Genomic DNA, 24223 nt, shown 5'->3' on the forward strand with positions numbered 1-24223 from the left:
TGTTCCTTCCCCCCCTTCACGCTGTCTAAAATAGCAACAACTGTGACAGATTTGTGAAAGTCCCTATCCCGCTGGCAGTGAAATCCATTAATTTATTGACTTTAAAATGTCACTGATGCGGGACGTTGAGGACAGAGTGCAAAATCCTCCTGCACGGTAAGGACTCAATGGTTTGAGCGTGTGGTGTGGCTAATGACGTGTATCGCTCCCCAGAGAGATGCCTGTGATAGATGGGGAGAGGGAGGTGAGACCATCTTTTGGGAGCACTATGTTAGAGAAGGTGAGCCAGGAATTTATTGAGGAGAATGCTGAACAACTCCCGGCCAACTGAGAATAAAATAGGGAAGGAACCAGAAAAGACTTGGATTAACCACTCACCGCCACATTTCCATTACTACTTTTTAAATTTGTTTCTCTGAAAAAGTGCTTGCTAAACCCTTTACGGTCTGAAGGTTCACCGTTATTTTCCTGGCAGACATAGGCATCAAAACTAAGAAATCGAACACGGCACTGCTGTGCACATTCGTTCTGTACTTCAATTCTGATCTTTCATGAGAAATATTTTTATGTCCATTTTAAAAGTGAGAAAAACCAAGACTTTAAAGGCTGTATCTTCTTCAAAGGTGAACTCCAAAACTAAAATGAAAGTTGAATCAAGTCCAGAAATACGGTCAGATGTTGCTTAAGTTACATGTGAGATTTTCCACAGAGAAATGAGCAGTGACTCTATATACTTTGGGCTACGTAAAAATCTGAAGTGCTGCCTGTTGCGTTACAGGGTATTTTATTGCTCCTGCCTGCTAGAATATGCTAGTCTATACAGATGAACTGAATCATTATCTATGTTGAAAAGTCCTTCACATACCAGGATCAGAGTGAAATTCTGTGTAGCGGGATGAGTAAAGCGTATCTTACATTGATGAGAAAAGCTCACCTCAAATGCTGAAGTCATTTACACCAGTAATCCTCTCCTTTCCATAACAAAGTCCTTTACGATCCACTAGATTGAAAGCTTTTGCAGAAATATATAAGGCACTGGGCAGGTAATGCATGTTATAGATGCACCTAAAGTAAATAATAGAAATGGTCATGTGTCCTCAGATTACCTCCTTTGAATCTCTCCTCTCCTGTGTCTCTTAATTGGGTCGTGATGAGTAGCTCTTTCTCCTTCAGCAACTCTCTCTTCTATCTGTTCTTTTATAGGGAAATCTGGGCTCGGTTTTTAGCTTTTGAAAGTAACATTGGTGATCTAGCTAGTATCCTGAAAGTTGAAAAACGGAGATTTACGGCATTCAAGGAAGAATATGAGGGTAAAGAAACAGCTCTGCTGGTAGACAGGTATAAGTTCATGGATTTGTACCCTTGCTCCGCTAGCGAACTGAAGGCCCTTGGTTACAAGGTAAGTGGATAAGAACACTTGGTTTTACTGTTATTCTTTTCAGTCATTGCAAACTTCAGCAATTCCTTGTTTAGGACTTGCCTTACAGTTCCCATGGAAAGGTGGACATGTTAATGCCATCACCATGCAGCCACAGGCCTCACCTCAGGCTTAATCCTGAGCTCCTTCAAAAACCAATGTTCTTTTGGAAGTTTGTAGAATCAGGTCCTCTGTATGAAACATCGCTGGCTGCCCTTCCGCTCCAGTTGGCAGAACTCCGCTCACTTCACTGAGAACCGTATCAAAACAAACATACCGCAGTCCCAATGATTGCTGGAAATGGCTGAGGAAAATTATCTATAGAGATCAGTGGCTGCCTTTTTTTTTCCAGTTGTTTATTATGACTAAAGTGCTCTAGTGTCGCTGTTCAGATTCTGAAGCCTAGGCCAGACACCTGTATCTGGTGGTCTCCCATCTCGTTTCTGACCCCATGTATTTCAACTACTATGTTAGTCACATGGAAGGCCATAACACTTTGGGAAACCACTGGAACAGAATAAAATGTTGGGGTTTTGGGGGCTTTTTTTAAAGCATGATGTAAAATAGGCTGCCAGAGAAGCAGAAACAGCTCTGTTGAGGAACTGCTGTTTGCCATTTGCATGAACAGGAAGAGAGCCTTCAATTCATGTCTCAAAAATTGTGCCTCAGCTTCCATTTATTTCTTACACAGAAAAGTGATTTTTGAAAAATACGGAAGCCAACAAAGGTAGCAAAGCAGCTGAATTTTTGGTCTTCATGCAGTTGTAAATAATCTGATAGTAGGTGGAAAGAAGAGGCACATCGAGCCACTGAATACTTTTCTCCTAATGCAGTCGGGACAGTTATTTTGAAGGTACAGGTGTGCTTACAAGAGACTATGTGTTGATAAAGGTATGTGAGGTGGTGCGTACCTAACGTGATGCACTCCTTGGGCTCATTTCTAATGCTTGTAACGTGCCAAAATAGAATCCTACTTGAACTGATGCTTTTCAAGCCTGCTGACTGCCTTATGCTTTATTTCTCTTCCAGCTAATAGCCATCTAGGGAATGAAATGAGGGAGAAATGATAGTTGTGAAGGCCTAGTGGCCTGCACCTGTTCACCTAAATCTTTCTAACCTAAAAAAAAGGAGCCACTGAAAAATGACAAATATGGTCCCATTCGGTGACAAAACCAAGTGTTTCCGCTCCCAGCTGGGACACCGTAGGACTAAAATGTTTGATGAAAACATGCAAGTTCTGCCCAGATGGTCTTCTAAGAGGACATCTGAAATTACAATGATAACAAAGTGAGAATAGGCGACTGATCTAGAGAGATGTTTTGTTCTGTAATTTACACAAGCCAAGCTCAGTACCCTCTCATTGGCTTTCGCAGGACGTCTCCCGTGCCAAGCTGGCAGCTATAATTCCAGACCCTGTGGTTGCACCTTCCATCGTGCCTGTTCTCAAAGATGAAGTAGACAGAAAACCTGAATATCCAAAACCAGACACTCAGCAAATGATTCCATTTCAGCCAAGACACTTAGCACGTAAGTCAGGCGTCAGTCGGAAGTGGTTATATTTCACCTGGCGGCAAGTTACTAACCCGTGTGTTTAGCAAACCTAATCACAGAGACTTTCCCGAGCTTCAGTCATCTAAACATGTACTTAAATTTTAGGCTGTTATTTAACTGGATTGCTAAAGGCATATATATTTTACGTAATACTAAGGTCACATGGAAATAAGAACGAGTAGTTTGGGGTCTGCTGAATGGTAATAAGCTGTTATACACACTGCTTATAGGCTTCAGATCACTGACTAAACAGTATGTAATTAGTAGAGGCAAAAGTGACAGGGTAGTAATTACTTGCATCAAAAAGTAATGCTGCAAAAGCAATACAAGTCTGGCTGTCTTGCACTGGCTTCATACCGTTTTGTTTCCCACAGCTCCAGGTTTACATCCCGTCCCAGGCGGTGTATTTCCTGTTCCACCAGCAGCTGTAGTTCTCATGAAGCTCCTGCCACCTCCTGTTTGTTTTCAGGTTTGTTTTAATTAATTCTGAAAACTTCAAGAAGTTGTAGAAGAGATTCTGTTTTGACAGAACCGCAATAACACTCCATTGAAAATCATCTTCTGAACTTTTTTTTTTTTTTTGGGTAACAAATCAGGGTCCCTTTGTTCAAGTGGACGAGCTCATGGAGATATTTAGAAGATGCAAACTGCCAGACAGTAAGTTACATGTTCGCTCTGGAGTCCGTGATAGTGCTGCATATGACTTCGTTTTACATATGGATATTGCTGTCTAAAATCCAGACCCTATTTACAGCTGTGTAATTATTATTTAAGAGCGTGCTGCTGAAGCAGCCACCTTTGTAGGTCGGAATCTACATAGCAATGTTTGTATTTTTAACCGTGGGGAGATCAAGAAAAAGTCAAAAAGCTGAAAATCACTGCCTGCTACTTTAATAGCGCTTTGGTGGTAACCATTACAAGAAAGAAACAAAGATGTTCAGAATATCCTTTAAACAAAGCAAGGCATTATTTCTAGCAGCACTGTAACATGACGTTACAACTTTGCAGTTCGGTAACTTCATTGGTAGGCATAACTCTGAATGCACGTTGTTGCGGTGCTTGGGAGTAATTCCAGAGCAGCGTTTTCTGAGCTGCTACAAAGAAGGTGGTAGAGTTCTGAAATACAAAAACAGGACAGAGCCATACTCCAGGCTTCATGTAAACTATGGCAGGTGATAATATGCTACTTTTCACCCATTCTGTTAGTTTAAGAAGCAAATGATCAGAGAGAAAGCAAGCTAGGATTTAATTTCTTTTAGAGTGAAAATAAAACATCTCTTCAAATTATACCTGGTATTTTTGAAGCTTTCTCCGTTGATAAGCAGAGACTGACTTGCTCTGCATACCTTCTGATGAACTAGCTGTCCTGTCTCCCCAGCAGGCTTTCCTGTTTTATTAAGCTTGCAAATGACCTCAGTGCTTGTGTATGGGGAGGTCTCAAGCTGAAGCAGCAGCATTTACTTTATCATTAGTGTTTGCCATAGCTTGGAGTTTTAGACAGTTGAGAATTAATTCTTAATATTTGTAGAACAGGGTAGGAAAACATCTCATGTTCCACAGATCTCCACAATGTATCAGTCTTTGTGTCCCTGTTCTTGGGCTTGTTTCTAATCAGGGAATTTAGTTTCACAAATTACATTAATCTTTTTCTCTTTCTAAAGCTGTTGATGAAGCTGTACGAATAATTACTGGAGGCCTACCTGAAATAGCTGTGGAAGGCAATGGACCTGTGGAAAATAACGCTATGCTTAATAAGGCTGTTAAGAGACCACATGAAGATTCTGACGATGACGAGGAGAAAGGATCCGTAGTTCCCCCTGTACACGACATTTACAGAGCACGACAGCAAAAGAGAATCCGGTGAAACAAGTCTGGAGTTCTACTGTGGCAGACAAAGACTTGCATTGAGTCCGTCAGTCTCTTAAAAGTCAAGCATTTAAAAGGGACAGCTGCAAACAAACAAAAAAAATCTTGAAAATGGTTTTGTTACTGTGGTGCCTCTTCTCCCATATGGTTCTTGATCTGAAAACAGCCGGAACAACCTTAGAATGTGCTCTGAACAAAACCAGGTTTTCAAAGCCAAAAGTGCAAAATGTCAAAACTGCATTTTGTTCTTCAAGGGTGTTCACATCTACCACTTGAAATCTTGTGGGTTTTCAACAGTTTTATTTTAAAAACTGGATGGCTTATACTTGTGAAGCATTTTTAATTCACATTTTCTGGAAAACAGTTGTTCTCAGTTTGTTCATGTAGTGTCCTGCCTTATTGTTCGTTTTTATTTATGGCAGAATGTATGGGATCTGTTTTGTAGTTGAAAATGGAAAAAAACATTCCTTTAAAATAAAAGGATATCCATAACATCATGCCTCATTCTGGTTTTATTCAAACACAACAAGTTACTTCTTAAATATTACTCAGCCACTTCAAAAGCGATGTTAATAAGACCGTCACAGGAAATTGATCAGAGCATACATATTAGAATGAGCTTTTTTTCCATTTTTTTCTAGAGGATACAGTATACTTTTGCTTTTAATTCCATGACTGTTTAAAGAAGACAGCATCATAAGACAAACTCGGTACATATTTCTATTGTGGATTGTCCAGGAGCATTAGCGAACACGGTCTGTTCCTGGATAACTGCATTGGTCTTCCACTTAATGTACAAAGCAAAATGTTACTATATTAGCTACATAGTTTAACCTGTTATTTTCAAACAAGCTAACAAAACACTACATGAACTCCCGAAGCAGTTTCGGTACATACTTTAGCTGTAATTGACCGTTCAGAACTGCACTCTGATAAGACTGTAAGAACCCCCGTGGACTACAGGAAATTCAGATACCCCGACAAGTTGAACACCCTGCCCAGCACCTGCAGCATCGATGGCTGTACATCAGCGCTCCTACCTACCGGACTGAAAGGTGAAACAGCGTATGTATAACCATTTAAGTGTTCACGCGGAGGTAGGGTCTGGCCTCATCAATCCTAGAATTTCTTTTTTCCTTTGCCACTTCACTTCATCGTATCTCGCTATGTCTTTTACAGAGGATGTAGACAAACTATTTGTCAACCACTGTCATAAAAAAAACAACCTGGGAAAATCACTAATGTGATTTATTGCAGCATTTATTGCAGGCTCTTTACATCTTTACTGTCGAAAGGCCTACACCACCCACCCAGGGAGGCACTCGTCCCCGCTGCGTGTACCCCCGCGGTGAGACTGGAGCCACGTGCGGGTACTGCACTTCTTTCTACATGAAGCCTTAGGATCAAACCCCTACTGCGAGGAGAAACGGGACTTACTGAGGCGCCCTGTGAGCAACACGCATGCGCGAGTGGCAGCACAATCCCTGCTTTGATGGCAGAGCAGGGAGGAGTTAGCCGTCGTGGACATCCGGACACTGAATTCCAGAACTGGGAGCAGCCCTCTCCTAGATTAAGCACATACAGTTTTATCTATTGATAACGCAGTGCCAGTCACTCTGGCATCGGTCATGTACTTTTCAAAGACTTTCCTGAGTATGTTGTTTCACCATGGTGGTGTTCCTCCCCACATCCTTGAGATCATCCCCTACAGCACCTGAATTTTAGTAGTATGCATAATTCACAGGGGCCTTTAAAGGCAGGTTCTAGGCAATACTGAAATATAAAATAACAGCAGCCATTTATAACTTCTGCAACTCTCAATTAGCAAGAACAAAACCGGCTTTGTCTTGGTTATTTCCTTCATTTATAGCTCTAGCAATAATGTTAGTGGTAGCTCTTTTGTTACGCAGATGACTGAATTCATTTTTTTGGAGCTGCAGAGCTACAGGCTGTATTTTGAGGTGGATCCGGCGCTAATAACGAAGTACAGTAAGCAGATGCAGCAATCTTGAAGACCTCTGTAGTATCCTTTGCCAAGTCAAACAATGAAATAGACCACACCAAAAACACTCAGAACTTCTTTTTTTCTGGCTAGCCAACCTACTCATGTTTGAGTTATCAAAGAAAGATTCAAAGGCAGGTGTCCATTTTACTATTTGAATCCATTTAGCCAAGAGAAAAATCACTTGTCTGAGCCAGTGATCTCCCATGGGGTTTTGGTGTTGTTTTTTTTTTTTCCCCTCAGGGAAGAGGGTTTGTAATGAATGAGAAAAGTTTTGTTTTATAAGCTAATACAGAATAAAAGGTCTTACTTATCCCACCTTCCTCCAAACTCAAAGTTAGTGCAGCTATAGCCACACTGACATTTAAAGGCAAACTGGAAAGGGAAGCATCAACGCTGGTTCATAATCAACCGCTTCCTTCTAGAAGGAAGATAGACCTTCTAGAAGGTCTATTATTTTGGTTGACTGGTTGATTAATAAAATGAACGCGGATGTTGGCAATAAAAGGGCCCTTTATTTTACATAACTGGTTGGGATTTTTAAAAGAAGCCAACACATTCTACTGTGGGTAGTCTAGCACTTGGGACACTCACTGTTTACAGCTATGAACTTTGCTTTCATAAAATCATCATCAGATTTTTATTACTGTAATACAGCACTGTGCTCAACTAGAGGAAAGTTTCAAATGTACTTACCTCCTAGCTGAGTCTGAAATTGCAATAAAGTTGTAAGATCATTGAGCTCTTCTGTGAACATTTGTCTATATAACACGTAGCTAAATAAATTCAAAACCTACAAATATTTTAAGTTTTGAGAATGCCTCTACAAAGTGAAAAAAAATCTTCTACTGAAAATATTCCCTGTATACTCAAACTAACATTAAATCATTCACTTCTCACAGTACATTAAAATCACTTATACTTCCGATAGTGCTCTGCACTTCCTGGATATTGTTGAAGACATGATTGAATATGCAACCATCGCCAGTTGTAGTTTTAAAAAAAACAAGTAAAATTTTCAGCCTAAAATTTCACACACTTTAAATCCACCTTCTGAAAATGCAAAGGATTTACTTTAAAATTAGTATTTCACATAAAAAGGAGTAAACTACTAGCAAAAAAAAAATAGGTAAGAAATGCCACTTTTATCAAAACATTTTAGCTCTGCCCTTCTGAAGTCTTTACAAGAGATAAATACAGCTGCAATCTATAAGATTGCCACCTTTGTAAGTACTGTACATAGCAGAGGACAGTTACCCAATAACCAGAAAATTTGCTACAAAAATATATTATGTGTTTTGTAACATTTGCAGGTAAACAGCAAAAAAATGCTATTAAAAATGCAGTAAAATGCAGAAAAAACTAGTAGCCTACCATACTAACCATAATGGTACAATAAAGTGCTGTTTGGCTTGGTTTTTTGCCTGTTAAAGTTCCTCCTATCTAGGACTTCTCAAGTTTTTCAAGTAAGATTTTTTTTTTAAAGCCAAATTGCCCCTTCTGGGAAGGACCATTGCTTATCTGCTCTGGATTAATTAAACTAAACTCACGGTAAATTGGAGTAAAATGCCCTAAAATGAGCCACTTACTTAAATACAAAGTTTGGTTCTTAAACTTGTCCTACCTAGCATCAGCTCAAAAATCTAAAAACTGCAGCCAGAAAACTACCAAGACATCCCTCCCCAGGTTGCATACATACATTAAAAATGCATCTCATTCATCATTTACTTCAGAACCCCTTTTGCACCTCATGTGTTTTCAGTCACCACTAGTGAATTAAAAGGAACCAGTATTTACATGGAAAGCTGTTTTCCTAGACAAATATTGGTGCAATTTTTAAAAATAGCTGACAATACCGTATTGGTAGCATACAAACTGGTTTTATGATTCTTCTGACTTCCCTACAAGTTGGGATTCTTCCTTAGTCAGTATTTTGCCAAGGACTGCATCATAGTAAGGGCTGAAGACCATTTTGTTGTAGTTGACAAGACGAACATACTTGACAGCAATCTCTTCCAGCTCTCTTTGAATAGGGCCTAATCCTCCAGGAACAGCAGGCAATGATTTCTGATGACTAGATGCAAGATAGTTCTCCAGAAACTTTTCAATTCGAGAATCTGGAAAAATTGGACCAAAGGTTTTGGTTTGTTTTCAAAAGAGACAGTCAATTAGATACAGTGTAATCGCATGTAAAACACAGAAAGCCTGAACATAGCGAGCAAGTACTGGAAACATGAAATGGGAAACCATGCACGACATGCCACCAACAGTTTTACAAAGACAGACGAGTGGTCACTCAAGAACAGAGCAGTGTTTTTGTCAAAGCTTACCTATTAGCTTGCATATGGTGTTCCCCGGATTGGCCACTGCCTGGATTTGTCCTTTAAGTCCCATCTCTCTCTCAGCTGAGAACGGTGTGAACCCATGCTGGGAAAGGCAGCTGTTAACTTCAGCACACACCTTTTCACCGATGGTGGCCAAAGACTCCTGCAGGTTAAAGGAGCTAGAGAATGCGGATTAGAGCATTACTTAGCTGTACTAGTCATTCACTTTTTGCTCACCCTTTAAAAGTAAACTATCCAATTACAGTTGCCTTATTTATCAAATGTAATGGAAGAAGCATAATCCTGATAAAGCCAGAACTATAAAGAATTTATTTTTCATATATAAAAAATAAAATATAGAAAAGTTGAGACGTAAAACAGGGAGGGAGGATAGCATTACAGATTTCCAGCCTGAATAATCCATACAAATAAGAGCTGACTTTCTGCCTACACAGACAGCTCTGACTAACGCAAAAAACAGTTATCAATCCATAACGTGTGCAGCAATCATTCTAAATCTGCAAGCAGCTTACTGTACCACACTCGAATCCTTGAGGGAGCCTGGCCCAAACTGTGAGCACAGCTGGCTGCTTGCACTCTCGTGTGTCAAAAACATACTCTAAAAAAAGGAGCATGTACATATCAGAAAAGAACAGGCAAGAAAAGACAGTTCTGTCTGAGTAAGCTGAATAAAAATTGTCAGCCTGGGCTCATAAAGAGCCCTCATCACCTCCTCTACATATTCTGCAGTCCACGGCCAGAGAGAGGCTTAAACTGATTATTTACTAGCGTGAAAACAGAACTACACCTGCCTCTGCGTGACAAGGATTATACAATACTCACGGAAGATGCATTCCGGTGAGCAGCACCTTGACAATGGTTTTGATTTTCTCAGCAAATCCAGGCACATCAACAAGCACCGAGCCTGCTGCGCTGAACGTGACCAGAAGGATAGTCCCGGTCAGGAGGAGCTGCTCCAGCTCCAGCTGTATTTCCTGGAAACGGGTCTGGTCCATCAGCACTGTCTGCAAAGGACGAGGAAGCCAGCACAGAACAGAGTCAGAACGCTGGGCTGGGAGTGACACTGTGATGCCTGCCTGTTCACAGCAGTGAAGATGAGACAAAGACACAGAAAAGAGCAACGCATGCTGAGCAGGTGAGTAACAGGAACAAAGTGAAACGAACTAACTCCTCTTTTCCAACTAAGTTAGTTTCAATACTGAAAAAGAAGTACCCATTAGAGGAGCTACAAAAGCTCCCAATGAAGAGACGACTGTTTTAGTATTGTATTTGTGCAAGGTTACAAATCCAAACAGCTTCTGTTATGTCCCAGAAATAGAAAAGTAGAACAAGCACAGAAATCAATTTTTCTGTTAAACACCTACTTCTGGAAAAGGCCTGTTTACATGATCCCACTTTAGGAGCTTCAGATAGGCCTGATTTTGTACAGCAGTGGAGCACAAGGGGGAAGCTCCACCAGTGGCACCATCAGCACTGCAGTGGGGAGGCAACGTTTTACATCTCAGCTTTGCAAGATCATCTGCTGCTTCTTGCAACCACCTTGTGACAAGGTCTAAAGAATCTGGAAGAGCGGGGGGGAGAAAAAAATAATGTTAAGAAAACTCCTTTTCAAAGTTAGGTTTTTCCACCAATGATTTCTAAATAATCCCATTAGTTACTGTTACTCATACCCATAATATCAGTTATTGACATGCATTTCATTTACTGCATTAAGTGGAACATCTAAACCAGAACTAAGACCACACAGCTACAGGAAACTGGAGGTGAGATGATGCTAGCTAATTATGCCCTACACTGTAGCAAAATGAAACTAAACTCCAGTGTACTGAGTGCAGAACTGTTATTCCAGAAGATTTTTTCAAACCATGATTTTGGGGCACAAGCTGTCATTTACCATACGAATTCTAGAACTTACAAAAAAATCTGATTTATTTTCATGATCGACAAGCAAAGACACGCAGTTTACTGGGAGGTCAGAGGGGAAGAAAGAAAGGAACAAAGTCATACTTGGCTGCTTCTCAAGAAACTCCTGAAACTTCTTTCTTTCATATTCAGCAGACTGCTGCATTAATTTTGGCCTAATACTACTGACAGCGAAGTTTGCCATATCCATTTTCATTAGGTCTAATACAGAGAAAATTGCTCTAAACAAACAAACAGAAAAAGTTATTCAAGGCTGCAGATGTTTAAGAGATACTACTTACAAGATTTATTACAGGTTGTCTAAGGAAAGAGCAAAAACATGCATGGGAAACATTAACATTAACAATTTAAGAGCATGAGACAGACAGAAAGCTTGAGCAGGCATGTACATGCATGCATGTGCATCTTCCAAGTAGGAAATAAAAATTGCTCTCCTGTAAAAAAGCCTCCATGGAATTAACTTTACTAGCTCCATAGATTATATTTCCCAGGATGTGCAATATTGTATGTTGAATACATAAAAAGACATCTGGATTTCCAAGATTGCATACGATCTCTGTCGGTAGCCTATAAAGCCAGGCTCGGTGGGAAGTGAATAATCAGACCCAAGAGAGGGGGGGAAAAAAAAGGAAAAAAAACCAAACCCAAATAAAACAAAACACACACGCAAAAACCACACAAAGAAAAGCACCTTCATTTCAAAGCAACATAATTCCTGTTGGCAATACTTCTGCCAAGTCAATCCTGAACTCTTGGAAGCTTATCAAATTAGAAAACAAGGTTAATGAAATTTAACCTTGAGCTGTTCAACTGAGAACACGGTGACAAAGCAGAAGCCTCTGTGCTCCCGGGCGTGGTATGTACACTCCCTTTAGAACTGGAAGGATATTATACAGGGAGTGGGATGGGGGTAAACAGAGCTCAAACTGGGGGAAAGGAAGAATTGGTTGGAGATCAATAATACCTTTTTCCTATGCTCCTGCTTGTTTTTCTTCCCTTCTGTTGACAATATTAAATTCTGATACAAACTGCCCATTCACCTGCTATCTGAAGGCTAATATGCATTTGGTATTTACGAAAATGTTTTCCATTGACATGCAGGAGCCAGACAAATATTCCAATTCACCAGAACAATGATGGTCCTTCTTAAAAACTTCTGGAGCATCTCTCCCCTTCACACCCACAACTATATCCCTTTCCCCATCACTCTTTTTTTCTACAAAGGTTTGTAGCTTGCCCTGCTGGAAGGCCCCCCCCCCTAAAATTATTTAAGGGACTCTCAACATGATTAATAAATACAATTTCAGTACCTGAACAGAGGAACTATTTCATTAATATCTTTCAGTTTCTTAATTTCTTCATCTCGAGCTGGAGCACAGAGAGTCCCCATCATCCCAATAACAAATTCGACCAACTTAGAAATGTCAAGGGCCCCATTCTCTGCTTCCTGTTTTATCAAATCCAGATCAAGAACTTCTGTAATCTGGTTTCTCAGTCTAGTATGGCCAGGCAATAAAAAAGACAGGAGATTCTGAAATGGAAAGTTTTTAACAGTGCATTAGTTCTACATATCAAAGACAACAGTTACTGAACCACTTTTTATTTAAACTAATTGCCCTTTACAAGTGGAATCTCTCTCTCTTTTTTTTTTTTTTTTTAACCCAACTACTCACCAGCTCCAAGTGTTTCACCTCATTCTGTATGGCACTGAAGTTACTAAGTGGTAAATACTCTGTAGTATAGATCATACTTAAGCCTACTGTACTTGGTTTTGTCACCCCAGTGTTGGGGGATCTCACTGATTCCGTAACTAATACAACTGTCATAACGTGAAGGAAGCTTGGAGTTATGAAACTACTATTACTTACCTTTTACTCGTCTTGCAAGGTTTGGCATTTGTTTTTACATTCAAATTTCTCCTCTGGGGTTATACAACTTTTATATGTTCACAGACAATGATACAGTAATGAAAAAGATCAAGAGAATCCTTTATAAAAAGCCAAACTTCAGTCACTTTTGCCCATTTATATCAATGCAGCTACACAAATCCAGTAAGTTACCTTGATATCACACCATCTTACCTCTTTAATTTCTCCCAATAGTTTAATTGCATGGTCATATGTTGGTGGATCCTCCTTTAGCTGAGCTTCCAGACAATCCCAGAAAGCTTTATGCACAATATCCCTTACTTTTTTTTCTAAGCTGTGGGGAAATATGACCAGTTAAAAAGAATGATATTTGCCTCTGCACCACCTTACATAGATAACCTGCAGCTCCTGAAGAACAGCATGTAATAATATTAATATAATGTAATAATGAATATATGATGATTAGCAGAGAAGAGATCTGTCATTTTTAGTTACTCAGAAAAGCAAGAAAAACTGGACACAGGATTTGGAATGGCTTCTATCATAATAAAGGGTTACGTACAAGCAAAGGCGGATACAAATTAAAACCTTCGAAAGTATCTATCATATGCTACCTCTAAAGTAAACAACTGGAAGAAAAAAAAAAAAGCTACAAAAAATTACAGCTTATCTTCAGAAGACCAGTATTCATCTCCTTTTCAAAAGCCTGAGGAAATGCAGTTCTACTAAGTAAAATTCATTAAGTAAATCCAACAGAAATGAAGTAAGTTCCCTGACATAAAAGGTTCTGCGTTTCAACGCATAAATATTGAGCCTACTCTGAGAAAAAGGCCCAGCTCAGCTCAGCTTGTGTAAAAAAATAAATTAATCCCACTGCTTCAGTACCAATTCCTAATTCAAAATACTGAAAGTTATTCCTCTTCAGCAGGTAGGCTCCTGTTCACACCGAAGCAGTAAAATGCTGGCACGTACAGGCGCGCACAGAGTGCCCACAACAAACATCAGATTCCCAGGGCTCTGACTCCATGCGCAGCTGAGGCAGCGCCCAGAGGCACTTATGCCCCGTGGCCCTCTAAGACCAGGCAATACGTGCTCTACTGACAGTGTGTGCAACTGCAAACACAGACACAACTGCTTTCTCCTCCGGCCACTTGCCTACATGTACACTCACGCTGCGGGGAACTTGAAGCTGTACACATACACACACACAAAACATTTAATCCAAGGAAGCTTCCAGAGTCCCTCTTCAAGCAAAATGTGAAGGACTGCTCTTTCTTTTCTAGGTGGCAAATAGCTGTACACAAAACCCTCACAAAAGCCAAATACAGGGATCTTGTACCAAAGCAGGCCTGGCCCATCACAAACCTCCGGCACTCGTGGGCAAGGGCACCTCTGCAGTACATCTGTTTCTGTCATCAGGTGAAGAGATGCAAATCAGCCACTCTGGTGAACAACTACCACCACTGCTCACCATCAGTGAGCAAAAGCATCCAACTTTCCAAAGTACAGCATAGGTCCCCAGTTCCTTCCCTCCTTTTTCTTATATTTTTAAAGAGGGCGGGAAAGAAGAAATGATGGAAAAAAAGAAGAAAAGATGGAAAATGCTAAAATCCTTCTTCCCTGAAAAATGATGAGATTAATTTTATGGCACTGAGGCACACCAGAAAAGTTATCCACCATCACAGCACATTTTCACATGACAAGTTCATGTGAAGGAACAGAAGTGGACACTGAATAGAACAACACTCTCTTAACTGTGGGACTTTAGATGAAGAATTTATACTCAGCCAACTACCGAGCAGAAAACACCTGATGGAAGTACACCTGATGGAAGTTCCCCCAAAAAATGCTGGGACAGAGAAGATAACGTAGAATGGGGAGAATGAGCTTTACGTGTCTCAGGTGTACTTTCCAAATGTTTCCTTCGGAGGCAGAATTTGTGCAGGCTAGGGACAGGTCCCGGTTCATGGGACCACACATGAATTGCATGCGACCTGCAAGTAAGGCCACAAAGGAGAATCAGACCACACTGCCAGCGTCTGCCTAACAGACAAGGCAGACACTGAAAGACAGTGCGGAGGAGGCAGATCAAATCACTGCTTGAGCTCTAAAGCATACGAGTCTTGATGGACAACAGATGTCTATTGTCCTGTGCTAGCTCAGTTAAATGTTGTTTGTCCTCAGCATTTAAGAGGGCCACAATTCCGTTTCCTACCAACTCAGAGGCTGAGAGAAGTGAAAAAAGTATAGCAAAGACCCTCATCTGCTCCGTTCAACCCCACTCAAAGGCAATTCCTGCCAGGACCATAAGATTCAGTGTATTTAATCATACAAGCATGTTTTCTTTGGTTACTGTTGTTCAGCAGTCTACAGCCACTGATAAAACACCACTGGTATAATATGCTAGTGTCAGAGCTGGAAAGACAGGAATAGTCCAGGTGAGGAGAGAAGATGGGAATGTTCCCATTATTGCCTTCTCAGTCAGGGATGATTCTAGTTCCAAGCAACATCCTCTCATTACTAACACTAACGGGAACCACCGTCACCTTGTTTTGGTGGAGACAGGCATCAGACCTTTTGTCTCAGTATGACCACTTTCTACAGAAGACAACCAATGCCAGTCTTCTAAGAGCCACCCATAGCATATTCTCTTGCAGCACCCGTGAAGGTAATGTGCTCTGGGGTCTCTCTGAAACGTAGACACCTACGGGCAACACTGGTTGCAATGTGGACCAAGTTTCTTCCATGAAATATGCACTCATCTTTCACAAATTAACCCAGGAAACACACTGTCAGCCACATCTCTCTGTGTGTGAAAGAAAAAGGAGCAACAGATGAAGCATCTGTCGACAGGACTAGGTCAGCTATGCAGGCCAATATGTGACTAGACATCAAGGCCTTTTCTGTTCTCCCTCTCCCCTCTCAGCAGGGGATATGATTACTGTAGGTCAGAAAGAAAAGGAAAGACTTCAAACCTAAAAGGAGAACGGACTAGGACTAACCTAATAAAACATAGGAATCTCTTCCCAAAAAAAATCCCTGGAGAAACAGAAAGTAGTCTCAGAAAAAGCTAAAATGATCAGTTTCATCTTACTCCCACAGGAGGAGAAAGCTTAAAAGATGCTAAGAGCACTACTTGCATCTGCAGCTACGCGTGGGTATTGAGAAGACTGGAGTCTCAGGCTCCTGGGGCAAGGGGACACCAACAGAAACCACACCACACATGCTCAAACAACTACTCCAAGAAGTTCAACTTTCATGCACACACGTTTCTGAGGAAGCAGAACTGCATGCTTACATTCTTCTTATGTTCTTTCCTATCTCATGTCAGGCACTGTCAGACAAGATACTAGCCAGAGCCATTACCCGATCCACTAGAGCTGTTCCGCAGTTCTACGAATGCAAATTTAATTTATCTATCTGTTCAGTAACAATCTTACCTGTGTTCTGGTAATTCAGCTGGTTTTATCTGGAAGTCTCCATTAACAACAATTTCATGTGCTAATGCCATGTTGGTTACTCCCTTAGCTGTTTCCATGAGCTCTTCTATTGACACAGGCCGAGGAGGACTAGCTGCAACATAAATTAAACTGTCAGGCAGTTATCTATAAAAGTCTGTGGAAAAAAGTAGTCTGCTAATATTTTTGGACCCTTTCCACCTTCTTGACGGTACAAAGGGCCAAAAGACAGTAACATCTGAAGATTCTTCTCCTTTCCTTCCCTTCCTCTTCCCATCTGGTGGATGACGCAGATTTGGAGTATTACAGGAAACAAAGGAGTGAACCCAAGTTGATATTCTGGGCTCAGTATGTCAATTGCTTCCAAGTTCCATCAAGCTCTTTTTAAAAACAAAAACAAACCTCACACCAAAACCCCAACTTCTTCAGGATTGCTTAATACATCTTTCTCCATACTGTAGGAGGAAATTGTTAAAAATACTAGCATTTTCACCGCACTATTTCCCCAGTTACTGTGCAGATGTTGCCATTTTAATTTTATATTTTTCAAGGAAGTGACTTCATCCCTAAAGCTATCAGCAAACAAACCACCATTAACATTAAGCACTAACATACTAGTAGCTGATTATTCTACTTCCAGTGCAACTGGCACTTCTCCAAGCTCTTTTTCCCCAGAGGCCATCATCCGAGTGACAAAGGACATCAAGACCTAGTCCCAGCACCAATGCCTAAGACTTATTCCTCTAGCAGGCATTTGGGACTGACAAGGATGAACAAGCAGCTTCAAATTGGGCCCTTGGGCATACAAGCAAGTAGGAGGAAGCGCCAAACCTGAAAAAACAGGCCAGTTTTCATCAGGCACGAGACAAAGGTAGTGGTGACTGTAGAAATCAAGGAGGTAGCAGAGCAACAGGGATAATTTCAGAAAACTTAATTTGCTTCCTGGATGCAGTGAGAATTACAACTCTTAATTGTTCTGGACTACGTAACATTCTCCTGAGACACTACTGGCGTCACTGTAGAGCAGGAAGTGTCACAGGCCTAAAAACAAGTCAACATAAAGGCAGAGAAGGTGGCAAGGGAAGGGCCACCAAAGAAGAGCCATGCTGTTTAGTGAGTAATCCCATCCTCACTAAAGCTAACTGAAACCTTTTGCCACTGATTCTTTTTGATAAAGATTCCTCCTAGCTGTGCTAGAATTGGAGCAAGCAGTGCTTGTGGGTGCCCTGCAATGCCTTGACAAAAGTTAGGAGAAGCACCACAGCTCTTCCCTGGTCCAGGTATTTGAGAAAAAGCAGGCAGCTAGATCATTAGCTTGCTCTTTTCTTTTCACAGCACTCTTAAACCCTTATTTCCTTGTGCTTGGAGATTAATCTTGCACAGTGACTCTGGGAACACAGCAAGGATTGATATTCTGAGAACCAGCAGGACAACAAAGTTCACAGCTGAATGAGAGTGCTCTTGTCAGACAGCCAAATGACTTCACTCCAGCAGTGGATGCACTAAAAGCTAAGACTCTTTCATTTACCAGAGAATGCTCTTAAGTCATGTTACTTCATTCTCATATTAGATCTGCTCCCTTACAAGAGGGGAGGGCTTGAGACCGACTTCTTTGTGGTACAATGCAGTGCAAGACTGTGCTATGCATTTTACTTCCATGTGTTCACAGCCTCTCCCCACAAACACACCTCCTTTCCTACCAGGCAACCAGCAAGATGTAAGAACATAAGCTCCCTCAGAACATCTCCTCTGTGTAACATGACACTAAACAAAACACTAAACCTCAAGTAATAATGAACACTATTAAAAAATAAAAAGAATGCAACGAATAAAATGTTACACGCTGAGACACTCTCTACAGAAATTTTGAACTAGTTATCTGAGCAATTCTGCCTCTTTGAACTGAACCCCTGGGACCAGAAACTTCCCCTTGGTTTTATCTACAGATCTGTCAGAAATAATCGGAAGCCATATTGCATCCAGCTTCTCATGTTAAAAGCAGAATGACAAAGAAAAATATACCCTAGGAATAAACTTAAAACATGCAGTCCTGCTTGACACTAAAACTAGTGTAAGGATTAAATATACAACTTTCCATCTGTATTGAGAGGGGGGTGACAGGACATTACTTTGTTGATAACAGCCTTCCTTGCCCTGCAGTAGAAACAGAGGCTGCAACAATCCAGAAGATTCAGCCAATAATGCAAACAGCAGCAATAGTTTAGCTGGAATATACCAGAGTAGTGCTTATCCCTTTCGTGAGTGCAGACACGGAAAGTATCTGAGATACATGTGGCTCAGAGCAACATGGTCATTGTGAACAATTAAGTACTTAAAAAAAAATGGGGGGAAAGGTGTTACAAACAGTAAAAGTAAAAGTAAAAGCAAGTGATCAGGAGTCACACAATATTTAATTGCAAAACAGTCAAAACTTGCACAGAATGCTATAAAATGCCATGATTGTCTCCACCAAAAAAAATAGCATTTACTTTTTTTTTTTTTTAAATAAAGCAGATTTGCTTACACTTCGGTGTATCATCTCTGTGTGACCCTGGAGCACTCTGTCGTATTATTTTTCTGATAGACTGATCTGGGTTGTCTAAGCTCTCCTCTTGACCATCGTCCAAACCACTGGACTTTTCTTCACTTGAATGTGGCTTGTCAGGATTCTGAGACATCTTCAGTTGGTTCTTTTCAGAAAAAGGAAAAAGATGAAAAAGGAAATGAATAAGCCTTTTGTTGACATGCCTGAGTGGGAAAACATCACCAGGAGTTCTCCTGATTAAGAAAAAAATAAGAATAAAAGAAATCTTATGAGGAATTATATGACGTCATTCCCATAATGGTAGGGGACCTGGACTCAATGACTCACTTCCCATCTTACACAAAACGGGATGCTTTCAACACAGCTACCATTTACTTAATCTGCATTCCTAACAAGTCCTCAAAATTCTGAAACTGTTCCCTCGCCGTAATGCATAAAGATGAGAAAATATATATTTTATTTTCTTTCCTAGCATTGCTTGTAACAGCAGTGAAAAACACCTTCAGAATAGTACTACAAACATATTTTACAAAAAGATCATGCCAAATGAGACATTTCCCCACTACATAATGAAAAAACTTTCTGAACTTAACGTACTCCTGAACTATGATCTCCTCCAACTGCTCAGAACTTAGAAGTTTTCACTCTGAGCCATCCAAATGCATTAAGAAGCAAGAAAAGGACTAGAGATAAATTAAGACAAAATTCTACCCCCACATTTTCATTCCATGCAAGAGTCAGGATTTATGCATAAAATGAGGATTATTTAAAAAAAAACCAACAAAAACACTAAGACAGCATAGAACATAGTTACAGTATTTAAAATATTAGTTTATTAAACATTAGATATTAAATAAGATTTATATTACATCACCGATACCTGCAGTGTACCCAGAGTTACACTGAAAAAAGGACCATTAAAAAAGCATCTCACCATTATTCCATATTCATATGTCTCTCTGAGGAACATAATCTGCACATATTACCATCGAAAACTCTCTATCACACAAGAAGGTACTGTTCAGACTTCAACTTTACAAAAAATCTATTAAAGAGCATATGATGTCTCTAACTCAATAAATAACATGGATGTTCAGTGAAGTGGGAAGTCAGGAAGAGTCTGCCTTTCAAAAAAAAAACCCAACAAAAAAAAAAAGGCTCCTGGAAAACCAACAACTTCCTCTTTCACCTGGTATCCCACCATCCCTGCTTTCAAAATTTGAAGGAAACAAGCTCTCAGCAAGAGATACAGCCTCCGGAGGCACCCCACAGCTACTAGGAAAAAATACTTGCAGCATCAAAGACTACACTTGAAGAGGACGCAGCATAAGCAAGCAACAGTGTACAAATATAAAATGCAGCACTGAGATTTTTTAAATTTTCATACAACAGCTGTAATAACTAACCCTACTCCATCAGCGCTTAAATTGATTACAACAATGTGATTCTACCAGACAGCTGGAAAGCTCAGTGCATACAAGAAATGGTTTTGTTCTACAGCAATGACTCAGGATCAGCATCTTGCTAGATGCACGAGATACACAACAACATGCAACACTTCTCCACAGCACTGTGTAATTTCTATTTTAGAAAAGAAAACAAAGCATAAAAAGCATGGGATTAATTACATAGGAAAACTAAGACATCAGTACAGATATTGTTACACCCATATATTAGTCCCCACCTCTAGCTGAAGCAGAGCCACTGATGGCCCTGCCCCAAAGGCTTGATCATCTCCCCCTTCGCACACACAGACAATCCCAGCTGGCACAAGGAAGCAGTAGCTTGTGCAGAGCTGCAGCCGTATTGCCACCCTTTTAACTATGGCAGAGAGAGCCTCCAGCTAGGTGTAATGCAAGGGACCAAACCAGCACGCAAGTGTGAAACCAGTGGAAACCACTGGTGGGAAACCAGAGACGTGCTCCAGGAGACGCGGATCTCCGGTCTAGCAGACAAAAGTTCTGTTACTGCAAACATTCTAGCAGCAAGAGGATGAGTAGCTCTGTCAGTGGAGAAGCAGTTAATAGGGAAGATCATAGCAACAGCTGCAATAGAAATTATAAGACTAGTTAAGCAGAGGAGGGAAATATGTTGTTGAATTTGGCTAGAATAAGAGTGTTACCATAAAGGATTCTACATTCATTCAACCAGACTAGACGGTTGTTCTTCCTACCCATTCCCTTCCACAAAGCATCCTTCTGAAGTCAAAATACAAAGAGCAAAGCTGACTCAACTAAGACCCACTTATGTCTTTAATGCACATGACACTTCAGAGTGCCTTGCAATCTCTCACTGCACTTCATCCTCACTACCCTTAGAAACATAGAGAAATATTATATCTTACTTACAGAGAGGAAACTGAGGTGTGAGTTAAGGTGCTTGAGGACTCACAGAAGATAAATGGCAGGGCCAAGATGATAATCAGTCTCATGACGACTACCCTCAGCTTTGCCCACCAAGCAGACTACATCCTAAAATATTGCTTTCCATAAAACAGCAGCTCAAGAGCTAGTCTCAAAAAAACCAATTTCATTTAACTACCACTTGCTAAAAAAAAAAAAAAAGTCCTATTTCAGCTGTGGAAAGTGGGTACAAGAACTCCTCGGCCATTCTACCGAATGACTGTTCAGCAGAACAGGCACACTTGTTGGTTTAGTTCTTTAGTTTGCAATAGTCTACTCTTTTCTGCTGGATTACTGCTATTATTTGCCAGAACACATCTAGAACAAAACCTCTTTCCACTAGGTAAATAAAAGCTTGACAATACCTCTTCCAAAAGCATGATCATCATCTTTCCTTTCACAGAAACAATTCTCATTCTTAATAGAACAAAGTCTACTTCGTGGCACTTTCCTTCAGTTTATTTTTAATAAAAGGAGAAGGGCAAAAGAAAACACAACAAATTAAAATTTACACAAAGTATTTTCCACAGGTTCTTTTCATCGAAGGTCCTCAAATTATCTGATGCACACCTGCATTAAACTTCACTGTACTTCTACGGAGCACGCACAAGAGCGAGGCAGTTCCTCCTAACTCGAAGCGCAGCCCCACTGCTCTGCACAGGCTAAGGCTCGGCAACCCCCTTACCTGCAGGCCAAAGCCCTGAAGGCCAGCTTTCTCCAAGCTGTGCTCCAGCACTGAACCCTCTCTTCTTCCCTCTCTTCACCTGCCGCATCAAAACCTACTTCCCCTTGTAATCCACTAAAAGGCAAGCCACACCTCAGCTCCGTGTGGTGAAGCTACCGCCTGTCCCCCTTCTAAATTAAAATGGATACTTGTGAACTGCTGCTGCTGCCCCTCTCTGCAACCTGCCCTGAAAGCCCTGCTCCATCGGCAGGGTCTACCAAGCGCGAGCATACCGGGTATCGTAGCAAGAACACCCCACCTCACAGCAGCGATGTTACCTCCCACCCCTTACCCTCCCCAGCGCAGGGCTCCCGTTCTCCTGCAACACTTCCAGGCGGGATCCCAAGTTGGACGGCGCTCGACGGCGCTGCCCAGCCGGGGTGGCGGCGGCACTCCGGCCGCAGACACCACAGCGCCTCACCAGCGGCCCACGCGGCAACCGGGCCCCTGCAGCGCTGCGGGGGGCTGGCGGGGGTGGGTGGCTGGGTGTTCTTCCGGACGCCGAACGCGCGAGGCACGGAGAGAAGCGGGGACGTAACGTCCTCCTTCGGCCGGCACCGGACGCCCGCCAGCGCGGCCCGGAGGCAGGGCGGCCCGGGCCCAGCCCCGCCAGCAGCCACGGAGCCCGGAGCCTGGCCGGGCCCGGAGCCCTGCCCGCCGCCCCAGACCTGCCGCGGCCCAGCGGCCGCCCAGCCCAGCCCAACCCCGCACCTCCGCGCCGCCTCCGGCTGCCTCCCGAGCCCAGGCCCCGCCGCCTTACCGCCGCTGGGAGAAGGGGCCGCGGCCACCAGCGCTAAGGGGGCGGCCCCGGCTCCCTGCCGCCGGCTCGGTGCGGTTCGGGGACCCGGGCCGCAGCGGCTGCCGAGCAGCGGGGGAGCGGCTCCGGCTCCCACTCCCGCTCCCCGCCCCGTGCTGGGGGGGCGGGGCTCTGTCCCCCAGAGCGGGCGCGGGGCTGCACGGTTGCCCTCCGCGCCGAGCGCGCCACAACCACTCTCGGTATTAGGGCTCGCCGCGGCTTCGGAGGGACTGGGGGGGGGTTGCCTCTGTGTAAGTAAGCGCGGAGCAGCTCCCTACAGCCCTCACAGCTGCGCCGAAGCAAGGCCGATGGCCTCCACCGGGACTCCAACACAGCCACCGAGGCGTCCGCCCCTATCGCACGGGGCTTGCTTAGATTAAACCCACCCAGCAAGGGAAGGCGCTGTTCGGGGCCCAGAGCAACCAGGGAAAAAAGCCCTGGCTTTTGCTTGCTACCCCGGTGGGCTGCACTCGCTTACAGCCCCTCCCCAGCTCACACTGTGAGCACCAGGCCCATGTAAACGTTAGGTACCGTTAGCTGAGCCGTATCACACCCAAGCAGAGAAAAGGCCACGCTGGCCCTGCCTTGTACCCACCGGCAAGCGCTCCCCACCATCCCTCCTGCCTGGTTCCTCTCTGCAGACTGCTTTTCAGTAGCCTGAGAGCAAGCTTGGCACCAAAGCCCAGCCAGTGACTCATACAGTGCAGCCCTAGCTGCAGTTCAGAACTCCAGCAGGCGATGCCCATAGGCAGGAACTCATTTTCAAGATAGAAATCTCACCCTTTTACCAGTGAGGTCAGCCCAGACAGCCCGTAGAGCCAGGAGTTAAAAAGGAAATGCCTCTTCAGCAGAAGTGTAACCAATGCAACACCACAAGTATCTTCAGAAAAATATGATCAGAAATACTAACATGAAACTGCCTTTCCACCCCTATATTTTAAAGCGTGGGTTAAGCCACTTTTTCTGAGAAAGGGCATTTATAATTAAAAGCTTTCAGTTAAAACTAGGAACAACAAGAAAAAAAACTACTGAAAAGGGGTTCAGCTGCCCCCTCCACTTTCTCTGGCAGTACCCTGGAGAAGCAATAACCAGTGGCCACAGACATCACTAATGATGGAAGAGTTAGTGATATTACAGAGTATTATCTCAAGCAAGATTGTGTTTTTTAAAAACAGCTCACCACATGGCTTTGTAAGTTATTACTACTTTGTTTTCATGATTAAATTACCTTTGATGCTAATTAACTAGCTTCTCCCCCCTTCCCCCCAAAATGAAAGAAAACAGAGCTCTATCTACAGTGCATATGGAACAAAATTTGTGATTTCT

General features: G+C 42.3%; 2 protein-coding genes across 4 annotated transcripts in view; one reads left to right on the plus strand and one right to left on the minus strand.

The window, feature by feature from the left end:
• Window positions 1–5326, plus strand: part of CSTF3 (cleavage stimulation factor subunit 3) — a 51862-nt gene extending 46536 nt beyond the window's left edge. Inside the window, exons 17-21 of the mRNA XM_075094895.1 lie at window positions 1204–1399; window positions 2791–2944; window positions 3343–3437; window positions 3565–3625; window positions 4630–5326. Coding sequence (XP_074950996.1) covers window positions 1204–1399; window positions 2791–2944; window positions 3343–3437; window positions 3565–3625; window positions 4630–4832 — 709 coding nt within the window. The 3' untranslated portion in view covers window positions 4833–5326. The remainder of the gene's footprint in view (window positions 1–1203; window positions 1400–2790; window positions 2945–3342; window positions 3438–3564; window positions 3626–4629) is intronic.
• Window positions 5327–5328: 2 nt separating this feature from the next.
• TCP11L1 (t-complex 11 like 1) lies at window positions 5329–23565 on the minus strand. 3 transcript variants are annotated; one of them, XM_075094899.1, is made up of 10 exons: window positions 23493–23565; window positions 18955–19120; window positions 16413–16545; window positions 13186–13306; window positions 12415–12635; window positions 11189–11325; window positions 10546–10742; window positions 10004–10185; window positions 9167–9339; window positions 5329–8953 (listed from the first exon to the last, which is right to left on the minus strand). In XM_075094899.1, the coding sequence occupies exons 2-10, from the start codon at window positions 19106–19108 to the stop codon at window positions 8718–8720; spliced, it is 1554 nt and encodes a 517-aa protein (XP_074951000.1). In that variant the 5' UTR covers window positions 19109–19120; window positions 23493–23565; the 3' UTR covers window positions 5329–8717. The 3 variants fall into 3 exon arrangements, with proteins under 3 accessions (XP_074951000.1, XP_074950999.1, XP_074951001.1); XM_075094898.1 differs by lacking the exon at window positions 23493–23565 and adding an exon at window positions 22862–23008; XM_075094900.1 differs by lacking the exon at window positions 23493–23565 and adding an exon at window positions 22394–22547.
• Between the last annotated feature and the right edge of the window lie 658 nt (window positions 23566–24223).

This window comes from Phalacrocorax aristotelis, chromosome 5, assembly GCF_949628215.1.
Source record: "Phalacrocorax aristotelis chromosome 5, bGulAri2.1, whole genome shotgun sequence".
NCBI lineage: Eukaryota > Metazoa > Chordata > Aves > Suliformes > Phalacrocoracidae > Phalacrocorax > Phalacrocorax aristotelis.

Excerpts from the sequence above, each read along its gene's own strand:
- TCP11L1 (XM_075094899.1), bottom strand. The coding sequence starts at position 19,108 with ATGTCTCAGAATCCTGACAAGCCACATTCAAGTGAAGAAAAGTCCAGT. Across the intron at positions 11,326-12,414 it reads GAAATAGTTCCTCTGTTCAG|AGCAATTTTCTCTGTATTAG; the intron begins GTACTGAAATTG and ends TTGTTTGTTTAG. Across the intron at positions 10,743-11,188 it reads GTTTCTTGAGAAGCAGCCAA|ATTCTTTAGACCTTGTCACA; the intron begins GTATGACTTTGT and ends CCGCTCTTCCAG.